Source organism: Acomys russatus, chromosome 17 (assembly GCF_903995435.1).
Source record: "Acomys russatus chromosome 17, mAcoRus1.1, whole genome shotgun sequence".
Classification (NCBI taxonomy): domain Eukaryota; kingdom Metazoa; phylum Chordata; class Mammalia; order Rodentia; family Muridae; genus Acomys; species Acomys russatus.
Window position 1 is genome coordinate 11,672,333 of NC_067153.1, and position 12,748 is coordinate 11,685,080.

At 48.0% G+C, this 12,748-nt stretch overlaps 1 protein-coding gene and 1 pseudogene across 2 annotated transcripts in view; one reads left to right on the top strand and one right to left on the bottom strand.

Moving 5' to 3' along the window:
* Positions 1-12,748, top strand: part of Trappc9 (trafficking protein particle complex subunit 9) — a 456,412-nt gene that overhangs the window by 76,488 nt on the left and 367,176 nt on the right. For both annotated transcript variants that reach the window (XM_051159558.1, XM_051159557.1), the window contains one exon: positions 5,178-5,304. In XM_051159558.1, the coding sequence (XP_051015515.1) occupies positions 5,178-5,304 (127 nt within the window). The remainder of the gene's footprint in view (positions 1-5,177; positions 5,305-12,748) is intronic.
* On the bottom strand, positions 2,614-3,089 carry LOC127201175 (60S ribosomal protein L23a-like; annotated as a pseudogene).

Sequence of the window (12,748 nt, forward strand, 5' to 3'; positions counted from 1 at the left end):
TCTCTGTTCCGGTGCTATATTAAAACCTCTGGAGAGCTTAAAAGTTTTCCTAGGTAGCAGTTTAAATGGGTAATTATGTAATAAGCTGACAGCTTAACATAACTGCCTTTCATTTTGGTAGAATGTGTTTGTACACTTGAAAGGAGCATAGAGGAATATTGAATCTCTTGCTAGCTTGAATGATTGCTTACCAGGGGCTCCAGCCTGTCGCCATGTAGATAAGTGAAGAGCACACGTAGAGAAATGTCTGTGCGAGGCAGTTCACGTGGCTCCGCGCATGTTTATCTGATCTCATCAGCATTCGGTTAGAAAAAGGCTTGTTTTCTTGTTTTCCTGACAGGTCTTAGGTGTCTTCCTGGCTGTTGTATTATTAATCTTTGTCATGGTGACAGGTGACTTTTTCCTTCTTTAAAGGTGACCTGTCCTGCCTGCAGGAGAAAAGCTCAGTCCATTTTTTTTTTTTTTTTCTTTTTGCCATGTAGATTGTTGAAGTCAGGGTTGATGGCATTTTCTTAAGCTGAGGCAGGAGGATTTTGAATTTAGGGACGATCTGGACTTTGAATTGGGACTGTGTGTGCGTGCCTGTAGCCATCTCTTATTCCTAGGACGCTGATTGGAGTTTCCTAAAGGTTTATTAATAATTTTACAAGCCAACTTTTTTATATTAATTAATCAATTAATTGTGTGCATGTATGCACATACCTTCCTGCCATGATGGGCATGTAGAGGTCAGAGGGCAGCTTTGTGACATCAGGTCTCTCCTTCCACCATGTTGGCTGCAGAGATCTAGCCCAGGTGAGTCATCAGGCTTGGTGGCAAGCATCTCCCTGGCACAGAAACTGACTTCGATGTTGTACTCCTTATTTTACAGTTCATTGATTATTTTCTCTGTACTTAGTTTGAGTATAATTTTATTTATTTTCTGAATTTTACAGTGGTTAGCTAAATAGCTGACTTTGGACTATTATTTTTTTTTCCTAAGAATCATTTTAAAATATAATATTTAGTTAATTCTTTAAACATTTTATAGTATATTTTGATTATATCCACTTATTTGTCTCCACTCCTCTCCCTAAGTCCCTCCCAGATCCACTCTAACTCCCCAAGTCCGTAACTTCCCATCCTTTTAAAAAAAATCACCCATCGAGTCCAATATGTATATGAGTACCATCTACTCGTGGGTGTGGGGCCATCACTGGAGGCATGGTCCGCCTGCTAAGGACCAAAGCCCTAAGGAGAGCTGACTGTCCCTCCCCTGAAGCTGTCAGTTGGGAGTAGCTCCCCAGGGCTGGGGATTTGTAAGGCCTTCCCTGCTCCCTGATAGAAGTGGACCAGCTTGAAATTGTACAAGCAAACACAGCTGCTGCGAGTTCTGTGAGAGACGTGGGTCTGTCACGTCCAGACGTCACTGTTTTGCCCCGGTCCTCCTTGACTTCTGGCCCTTACACGCTTCCCACCCCTCCTCTTCTGTGATGGCGCTTAATCCTTGGTGTGTGTAGGTGTAACGTAGACGTCCCATTTGTGGCTGAGCAATCCATTGACACATACTTTCTGTACTCAGACCAGTTGTGGGTTTCTGCCTTAACTATCATCCACGGTGTATAGAAGCCGATGAGGACTGGGATGGTTTGAATAAGAATGACCCCTCCAGGCTCATATATTTGGATGCTTAGTAATCACAGAGTAGCACTATTTAAGAATCAGAAAGATTAGGAGGTGTGGCCTCGTTGGAGTAGATGTAACCTTGTTGGAAGAAGTGTGTCAGTAGTAGTGGGCTCTGAGGTTTCAAAATCCACATCAGCCCCAGTGTCTGTCATCCTGTGGATCAGGCTGGTAAGGAGCTAAGCCTCTGAAACTGTAAGCCAGCTTCCAGTTAACTACGTTCTTTCATAAGGGTTGTTGCCTTGGTCATGGTGTGTCTTCACAGTGACTAAGACAAGGACTGAATGCTGCATTAATCTTGGTGGTATAGCGATAGAGACTTAGAAGGCAGTTTGATGGCATGTTTATTCAGCAGACTAGTAGTGGTAGGTTCACTCTGTGGCCTGTGAGCTCTCCAGCCATGGGTTCTTGGCCAGGTTTACTATGCCAGCCATATTTCCTCCTGTGGAGTTATGATTTAATCAGAGAGTGTTAAATAACTCCCATAGCATTCCTGTCACTCTTGCAGCCATGGGAATGTCTTGCCACTTGGCTCATTATTGTAGCTCACAGGTGCATAGCGGCCAAGACTATTAATGACTTTGCTGCCCTGTAGCCTACATAGCCCCATCTAGCACTAGCCAGCAGGATGGAAACTTCCTGGTCAGTACAAACCTGATTTCTTCCTGTGCAGTGACCAGAGTATACAGTGTCTTCTCAGTCAGGTCTTAACATCAGATTCTGGTGGCTAACCAGGAACAATGATGATAGCTTGTATTGTTTTGGGACTCTCTGGGACACCCCTGACCATTAAGTTGAGGAGAAGTAACTCACTCCCTCACCAAGTGTTGGTCATTTGTTTGGCAAGCTCTGTCTTTTGTTTCTGTGTGTAGAGTAACTCCAGTTAAACTCTTTTTTTTTTTTTTAAATGGTGAAAAAGTGTGTATTTAGAATTAGCCAGCTGGACTCAGTTTAGATGATCCCAATCTTGTTGGCAACATCCAGAGCATCCTAATCAGGAGCCAGTCGAACATACGCCTTCTTCTCTCTGTCAGGCCTTATCAGGGTGTTGACTGGCCACATCAATGTCGTAGAGTTTTTTCACGGCCTGTTTGATCTGGTGCTTGTTAGCCTTGACGTCCACAGTGAACACGTGTGTGTTGTTGTCCTCTATCTTCTTCCCGGCTGACTCGGTGCTCAGGGGGAATTTGATGATGGCATAGTGGTCAAGCTCGTTTCTCCTGGGGGTGCTCTTTTGAGGGTGTTTGGGCTGCCTCCGGAGCCGCAGGGTCTTGGGCCACCGGAGGGTGGGTGACGTGCGGATCTTCTTCTTCTTGTAGCTGTGGACACCTTTCAGCACTGCCTTCTTAGCTTTCAAGGCCTTTGCTTTAGCTTCGGCTTTGGGAGGGACAGGAGCTTCCTTCTTCGCTTTCGGCGCCATCTTGGCGAAAAGGCTCCAGCTAAACTCTTAACAATACCTATCATTTATCTGTCTGTCTGTCTGTCTATCTTTTAAAATAGTACATTTCCATGTAGCTTTTCAAACCTCCCAGGTGTTACTTCATGCTTTGCCGTTCTCTCCTTTGTCCTACCTTCTCATCCCCCTCTCCGCCCAAGCCCTCTCCTCATGAGTCCCCTTCCCCTTCATCTCGTCCTTGGCTGCCCCACTCCTTTAAGATCTGTCTTAACCTCACCCCGCCAATAGCCCTTTTCTAGTTTCCTGGCTTCTACAGGTTTAATGCTGAGAGCCAGATATGAGTGGGAGCATGTGATCTTTTTTTTTTAATCTGAGTCTGAGTTACCTTGTCAGTATGCTGTCTTCCAGTTCCATCCACTTACCTGCAGATCTCACAATCTCATTTTTCTTTATAAGTGAGTGAAAATCCATTGTGTAACAGGTACTGCACATGCTAGGTTGATTTCTTTTCTTTTTTTCTTTTTTTGAGGCACTGTCACACCAGTTTCCATAGCAACTGCACTGCTTTGCACTCCCTCCAACAGCACACCAGGGTTCCCTGTTCCCTGCCTCCCCAGCAGCATTTGTAGTCTTTTGTTTTCTTAATCCTGACCATTCTGCTTGTGGTCAGATGAAATCTCCAAGTACTTTTAATTTGAACCCCCACCTCCATGGCTAAGGATGGTGAACAGTTTAAAAAAATATTTTTTAGCCATTTGTAATTCTTTTTCTGAGGACTGTCTGTTCAGTTCCACAGCCCACTGTTTAATTGGGTGGTTTGTTTTCTTGTTTAGAATTTAGTTCCTTGTATATTCTAGGCACTAATCCTCGGTTGGTGTACAGCTGGCAAAGCTTTTCCCATTTTCTAGACCGCCTCTTCAGTTGATGACGTTCCCTTTGCAGCACAGCCTTTTAATTTCCTGAGTCCCACTTGTGGATTGTTGGTCCCGTTTCCTGGGCAACTGGACGTCTATTCAGAAAGCCCTTACCTGGGTGTGTATCCTGAAGTGTGCTCCCTGTGCGCTCTTCCAGAACTTTCAGAGTTTCAGGTCTCACATTGAGTTCTTTGATCCATTCGGAATTGATTTGTGTGCAGGGGAAAGAGGAGAACCAAATTTTATTCTTGTTCACATAGATACCCAGTTTTCCAACACCATTTGGTAAAGATGCCATCTTTCTCCAATGTGTAATTCGGCTATGCAGTTTCTACTAAGGTGCTTCCAGGTGTCTTGAATTTGACATGGTGCGTGCCTTAGTCACTGTTCTATTGTTGTGTAGAGACACCGCGGCTGAGGCAACTCTTATAGAAGAAAGCATTTAACTGGAGGCCTGCTTGCAGTTTCAGTGGGCTAGTTTGTGATGATTAAGGTGGGAAGCAGACAGGCATGGTGCTGGCGAAGTAGCTGAAGGCTTTATATCCTGACCCCACAGCAGCAGGCAGAGAGGGGGGGGTGGGGGGGAGAGAGGGAGAGAGAGAGAGCGCGCACATGAGAGAGTGCCACCCCCCCCTGTTGCCACTCATTCAAACCACCAAAATGTGTTTCCATTCAGTAGAGGATTTTAAAAATGGCACTCTTCTGTTTCGTCTGGAGGTGGATGTGTGTGTCTTATGGATGTAACAGTGGTTGGGACAAGCAGGGTTTACCTTGCAAAGCTCGCTAGCAGCATCAGAGACATTGCTCTGTGGCTATTTGCTTCCATGTCTGTCAAATGGACAAACCACAGTGTAGGCTCTGGAGGACTGGTCCTTGTGTGGCCCTTGGTGCTTAGTAATTGCTGGGAAATTCTGTTCAAAATGCTAGGAGTTTTGGTCCCACCCACTGGCTTTATGGCTTTTGGCCAGGCTACATTTCCCTGGTACTGGGCATATCCTGGAGGGTCACAGCTCTGTTCCCTCCATATTCACAGGGCCTTGAGGGTGGTGGGTGCCGGTGTGTCTCAAGGAATTGCCACCACTCCTTCACTTCTGATGGGACCTTCCCTTGTGGACTGGCCTGGATCGCTCCAGATCAAGTTGAACAGCGGCCACCCACTTCTGCTTTGTCTACCGATCCCACATTCTGTTTTGTTTTATCCTCAGAAAAGAAAGATGTGACTCAAAGCCTGGAGAGCTACACGGCCAAGTGTCCCGGGACGATGGAACCCATCACCCTCCCAGATGGCCTCACGCTGCCTCCTGTGCCCTTTACTAAGCTGCCCATTGTCAGGTGAGGTGGTGGACGGGGAGTGGGGCAGGCTTTCAGACCGCGAGTCCTGCTTCTGTTGCTGGCCTTCTGGCTCATGACCTCATTTTAAAAAAGTTGTTCTTTATTTTTGAGAATGCCATAATGTATGCAATGAAATATGAAACTATCTATCTTTCCCCATTTTCCTCTCCAACTCTCCCCATATCCCTCCTACCCCCACCCCACCCCCACTCTAATCACCTACTTGAGCTTGACTTCAGGTCTCAGTGACAATAGCTTATCGTACTGAGGGCAGTGGTGGTCTGTAGCTGCTGTGGTCCATGTCCATTGTGTGGGAGAGCTGGAGAGCTGTGGACAGATGGGACCCTGCTGATTGCTAGTCCAGGATGGAGAGTGCCCGGACCCTGCCAGCCTCCTCCTCACAGGTGTGGGCTGACTCCCTGCAGCTATTCAGGAACTGAGGCATCTCTCTGCTCCCAGTGTCTTGGTTCACTCCCCTGTGGCTGCAGTCAGGGCCCCTCAAGGCCTCAGGATGTCTAGCCCATGCACCTGCTGCACCAGTGTGAACCAGGTACCATGGGTCTTGCACCACGTGCAGGTCTCATGGAGGAGCTTACAAATCTCAGAAAGGTTTGTTTGAAGGCTGAAAAGAGGCAGTTGTAGTGTGACATCTTGTTGTGGAAGTGTGCAGTTCTAGGGTCCCCCCCCCCACTCTGTCTTGGGCACACCTTTCATCTGTTTGGTATGCCCTGGGCCTTGCTGTGGAGGGGCCTGGGTTTCCCTCAGGGCCCCGCGGTGCTCTAGGATGGTATCATATAGCTCAGCCCTCCATGGGTGTCTGTTACTACTGATACGAGACTTCAGCGAAGCTCTGCGTGAGCTTTTGCTTCTACCCCCTGAGTGCTAAGATTACAAGTTAACTTTCTAGTTAGGTGTGGTAGTGCACACCTTTAATCTCAGCACTCAGGAGGTAGAGACAGGTGGGTCCTGGAGTTTGAAGCCAGCTGGTTTACATAGTGAGTTCTAGGACAGCCAGCCAGGGCTATATACAGAGATACTGTCTTGAAAACTCAAGACAAAACAAAACAAGAGAACACACACACACAGACACACACACACCAAAACAAAACCACCCCCAAAACAAACAACAACAACAACAACAAAAAACCCAAACAAACCAAAACCAAACCAATCCCAATAAAACCCAACTTCTCTGTGATGTTTTCAGACGCTAGGCAATTAGTTGCCCGCTGAGCCCTATTCCCAGTAGAAAACAGCAAGCTGACTTTGGGGCCTTCCTTAGGCTAGATTCCCACCTCACAGTGGGGCTCTGTTTCTGCTAGAATCAGATCACCTGCAGGCCTGAGGCAGGGCACTCTCCCCCTCCCTCAGTAGGGCATGTTGTTTTTTCATCCTTGATAGGGGCTGGAAAGGAAAGGGTCCCTTCTGGGTGTTTCTGTGAGGAAGATCTAAAGGGGAAGGTGTTTGACTTGGCATTGAGGGAATGACTCAGTGTTCAAACTTAAAGGCTAGAAAAGCCTTTCTTAATAATTCTCTATCTGCATCGTGACTTGGGTCATTTTTAAATGGAGAAAGCATTGCATAATAGAACATTCTGGGCTCCCAGTGCTGCACCTGGGCATCCCAGTGCCCCACCATCTTGTGGGAAGTTGGAGGGCAAAGAGAACTGCCCTCAAGGATCCGAGGACATACTGTAGTGCACCAGGAGCTCCACAGCTGATGTCGGCTTTCCTGGGTCTTCTGCTGTTGAGAGCATGTGCTTCTGAGCTTCCTTCTCCTCATCGGAAGGACAGTATTACCACATCAGTGTGTGCCACGGTGAGTGTGCTGGGATGCCCACCTTTGCCACTATGCCTTTATGGCCCACCAGCATGCTCTCCTGTCATTACCACCGGTGCCCAGTGCTCTTGCTTGATGTGGCCATAGGAAGTCTTCTAAAGTCTGGCTTCATGTACTGTTTGCTGCTCTATGTGTAAACCTGTTCTCAGTGGTTTTCAGAGACTCATGGCTATGCTTGTCCTGGTGACTGGCCACTGTGTGGGTCAGGCCTGCTCCCACCAGGGCTTCTCCCAGCATGCATTGCTCCGTCCTCATGTTATGTTATGTTATGTTATTTCCATATACCTTGTCTAGTCCTCTGTGGTGTTCTTTGCCTCTCACTTAAGTCTGAGCCTCTACTTGCCTGGTCCTGTGCCCTCATTCCCCTATAGAAGCCGTTTGAGTGGTTAAGGTACGTGGCCCATGCTGGATCCTCTGCACAGCCCCACACTACCTTGTCTGCAGATTCTCAGGGGAATCTCTTTGATTCTCTCTTAAGCATCTTTTAATGTTAGGTCAAGGCAGTGCATCCACTGTGAGCCCCTTTCTAGGTGGCCTGTGAGATAGCTTCAGCACCGGGGAACTGCTTGTTCCTAGAACCCAGAGGGAGGTTGTTGTTTTTTTTTTCCTCTGTGAAGAAAATGGAACCAAATGGCTAATCTTTAATTCTTCTCTACCTCAGGACCACCCTATAGCTGCAGAAGCTCCAGATAACACATCTGCATCTAGAAGAAAGGAGGAGAGGAGGCCTAGAAATTTTTCTTTTGCTTAATGAGAATCAAAAATATTCTTGACAGATTTGTAGCAGGCAGTGTCATTAGTGAGGTTCCCCCTGCTGCCCCCCGAGACAGGGTTTCTTTGTGTAGCCCTGGCTCTCCTGGACTCACTTTGTAGACCAGGCTGGCCTCCAACTCACATCAATCTGTCTGTCTCTGCCTCCCAAGTTCTGGGATTAAAAGCATGCACTGCCGTGCCTGGCTACTAGAGTGAGTCTTAAGGACACTGAGAAGGTGGGTGAGTCACTTTCCTGCCTGTTCCACGGTGATCTCATCAATGGGTTTACACACCAATGGGGCAAGTGTTGATCCTCTTACCAGGGCTGCAGAGCCAAGTCTTCAGCACATGAGCCTTTGGCTGCTTCCTGTCGGAACCATAGTAACCTCCACATCCAAAGGATCCTTCATCAGTTTAGTATTGAAAGCCTCAGGGGCGGGGAGTGGAAGTGACCCCTGGAGATGGGGAAGAGCTTGGTGGTGTGAACACTGAGGACCACAGCTCCCTGCTATGCTGCACAGTAGGTTGTGTAAAAAGCAGCCCATTTCGGGGAGTTAGATTTCAGGGGTGCTGTGTACAAGTGTTAGTTCCAAGCTAAGTTTGTTGGAGATGCCTCAAAACTATGGTCTCTTGTTTTTAGAATAGGTAGATTATGCCTTTTCCCATCCAGTCCTTTCTTGGTTCTTGACGAAAAAAAATTTTTTTTAAGCAACTTACAGCAAAGGCCCACCTGGGATCATGAACTAGGCACCCCGCATAGTGGCAGGTTAACAAGAGCCAAGCACACCCCTGCTTAAGTCTGATCTGAGATCTGCTTAATGAAATGTGTACTCAGTGGTCAAGATGAATGGGTCCCTGGCCATCTCTGAGGTTCAGTGATGGTCAGGAATGATGTCATCATTGAATGATGTCACTGCCATTGCCTGTGGGCACAGCAGAGGGCTGCCAATGAAGACCAAAACATTCCTGTAGAACTCTGCACATGGGAGCTAAAGGGCAGCCAACGTGACCTTGAACTTCTGGTCCTCCTGTATCCACTTGCCAGTGCTGGGATTATAGGTCCACACCACTACCCCAGCATGTGGTGGACTGTCTGAGAAGAGCTTATCATAGGGTCCAGGGCTGTTTATAGTTAGCTATCATGGAATGACTAGTGTCTTCCTGAATTAGCTAACAGAGGCATCTACACTGACAGAAACCCGTCCCTCCCATGAGAGTGACATGGGAGTGTTGAGCTAGAGTTTTGACCTGGAACACCGGCCAGGAGCTGTGTGTTTCCCCTGGCCACAGAGTGGAGAATGAGACAGCACAGAGGAAGGGCCCCTTTAGTTCCCATGCCATCCTTCTCAAGGGGCATGCTTGCCACCACTGCCCTAGGTAGCATCCCACTGCTGCTCAGCGGGATCCCCATTAGCCATAGGATGCCAAGGACACTCAGGATTCTGAATGACAACCATCTCCAAATGGACTGTATTGAGAGAATCCCATCCTGGACACTCGAACCCTCGGACTCTGCTTTAGTCACAGCAGCTTCGTCTGTCAGATCCAGCATCCAGCATCCTTTGCTCAGCAGGGATTCAGGCTAAATGAATCATGTGGCCTTTAGGTCAGGAACCTCCAACAATGGTTTTTCTTGGGGGGCATATTTTATAAAATGGCACTTGATGGAAAAGGTTGAGTCACCAGTGTACACCATAAGTGTACAGGGTCACTTTTCTGGCTGACTGTGTCCTCAGAATTCCTTGACATATGCTACAAACCAGCCATTTGTCTGTTTAAAGGCAGGACTCCTCAAAATTCCCACCCACACCTCATTTTCCGGTGGGGCCGTGGTATGACACAGAAAGTGCTCCTTGTTATGAGTTGTCCTACCCTCAGTATACACTCAGGCTTGGCGGCTCTGCCTGACTCTAGTCCAGCATTATTTTGCACTGGCAGCCATTCTCTGTCGGCCAATAGTCATTGTCTTAAGATTGGGAAAGGAGGGGAAGGTTTTGCTGACCTACTGTGTGCCAGGTGCCATGACAGGTACCAACATTGTTTCCTCTAGCATCCCCAAAATTCCCTGCAAAAGATTTGAAGGCCACTCCTCTTTTCCTGCCTTCATTTAGAATGCACAGGAACACTTGTTCCAGGCAGATGAAAAATAGGGTGCTAGGCATGGCTCAGGTCAGACAGGTGTGTGAGTTGTCCTTTGCTTTAAGCCTCTCTCATGGGAGGTCCTGGGTCAGCACACACAGAGTGACACAGAGTTCGCACTGTCTGTAGCATGCAAACAGCCCTGAGAGCTAGACCAAGAAGTGCACACAGGCTTCTCTTCTTGCCTTCCATCCCTTTGGGTGAGCAGTGGACGAAGGCAGGGTCAGGTTGTGTCTGTCTTCCAAGGGTTATTCTTCTATAAAAATTGGGGGACAAAGAAAGGAAACTTCCTTCCAGCAACATGTATTATCAGAGTACCTCTCCTTTGCTGGTTTTATGAACAAAAGCTGAGTGAGCTTCAGGGACCTCAAAGCCATCAGTGTGTGTCGTCCTAGGGGTAGGTCCTCCAGACTGTAATGAGGGTCTTTGTGTCAGCTTCAAGGTGTATCTCAGTCTGAGAGGGTCACTAGCCTTAGGCAGGGTCCCCGTGCTGGGGCGTGCACATGAAGCATGGGTTTCCTGCAGTCCGCAATGAGTTTCCGCCACAGTGCTCAGCTTCAAAAGATTTGGGCACTGAATTTGAAGCTCCGCTTTGGGGGAGCACACTCCCTCCATTTACTGAGTGCAATGGGTTCAAGTGCTGGACAAGGCCTTGGTCCTCGGCCAGCTCACAGCTTGATTCAAAACACAACTGTGAGGCTATGCTGGTCCCAGATGGCAGTGCAATGGAGGAGTGCATGCAGAGAAAGAATCTGAGAGAGTAAACCTCATTTTCTAAGTACCTTCCTCAGGTGGGTATTGTGGGTGGTGGGTGGGTGTGACCCGAACCCTGTCAGGGGCTGGGTACTGAGTGCTGCAGAGGCTCGTGGCATAGGGTAGGCTGCACTCCTCAGGGGTTCAGGGTCCATGCCTTCCAAGTGAGATCAGCTCTGTAAGGCAGTTGTTATTAGCCAGTGTGGGTTGGGCTGTGCCGGAGACCACAGTGACTTACTGAATACAGCACAGTGTGTCCCACCCGCTCAGGCTGGTGTGTGAATGGGTGGCATCCTAGATAGCACGGTGGCCTGCTGTGGGTATTTGGTGACCCAGACCTTGCTGTCTTGTTCTTGGTCTCAACTCCTGGCTTTCCAGGACTACCATGTAAGGGACCAGGAGGCTGAGGTATGACTTCTGCTGAGTGGCTTCTTCTCAGCCCTTGGGATACACCGTGTGTGGCACCTTTCCTTCCTGCTTTCAGAGGCTAGGAGGTGGGGTGGGGAACACCTGGTTCTGTCTCATCCTTTTCCTTGTCTATTCTGGTCTGACCGAGCATGTTCCTGATCTTAGCCACTAGGCCAGTCTGGTCCCAGAGGCCTCACAGTGCTGTGGTTTGGGGCCAGTGTTTCTGCACTTCATCTCTCTTCTGTCACTTCCCTGGCCGATAGTGGGGAGATAATAATAGCACTTGAGTGAAGATGCTTTTGAGATGGTGCCTCGTGAGTGGGTAGCGTGGAGACTGCAGGTGCTCAGCTTCCAACAGGTACCAATCCATAGCTGACTTGGATGACCTTGAACGCAATGGGTGGTACATTTTTATGAAAACATCTCTTTCTTTCAAAGAGGCTGGAACTTTTTCTGGACCTCACAGCCAAGTTAGTAGTACCCCTTGAGATCACTTAAGACTGCTGTCTTGCTGTAAATGCAGCCTGTTTGTTTAACCTGCCTTTAAGAGAACTGTGTAACAACCAACATTACTTGCTTTGGATTTCCCATGTAGTCAACTTGTAGAGCTACGCTAATGCATACGTTTAATCTTAAGTTATGTATTGCCCCATGCCCCTGACTCGGAGCACTGTATGTGTATTTTGTGGTAATCATCTGCTGAAAACAGCCAACAGGTGAATAACAACCCCTTTCAACAAGTATCTACCATGCATGTTGAAAGCTGCATGGATGTAACTCGATAGCATGCTTGCTGTGTCCTTTGTATCTGAGTCAGTTGGGGCCAGTTGGAGTCAATACTTTCTTCTGTTATTAAACTCGGTTGCTTCTGTAAAGCAACCCCCCTTCCTTCCCATGAGATGCTTTCTATGATGTGCAATACGTATGGAACAAAGACCTTTGCTAGGGACACAGGCAGTAGGGGCAGAGCAGACTCATGATGAGGCAGACTACAGAAGTCAGAAACCACAAAGTACAGATGACATAAAACATGGGGGAAAGTGGAGAATTCAAACTTGTACTCACTCTTGGTCTAATTAATCTGAAGGGAACTGCTGAATTTTTCTCCTTAGTGTGACGTTGGCTCATCTTGCTGATTCTAAAGTTATCGTTAATGCTTTTACCTTGTGAACACGAGCACTTAGCATTGGATGCAGCTGTCCCCAAGAAGAACATGGTGTGCGGATCCACACTTTGTCCTGTGGTGTCCTCTGATCCACGGATAGGCTCCGGCTTCTACTTGCTGTGCGCAGCCCTGTCAGGGGAGTGAGCCACAGATGGCAGAGCAGCGAGCCCTGAGCCAGGATTTGGAGCTTCATCCTTGCCTGACTGGGCCTTCATTTTATAGAGGGAACCTTTGTGTTGGAGAAGGTGACAGAAGGCTGGCCTGATCCCCAGCCCTGGAAGGACGGCTCCTTCCTGGCCTGCTTGATTGGTACATTTGTCCTGCTACCTGGTCTTAGGAAGTGGGAGCTCTTCTCTTCCCGCAACTCATCTTATGCTTTTGTGGTCA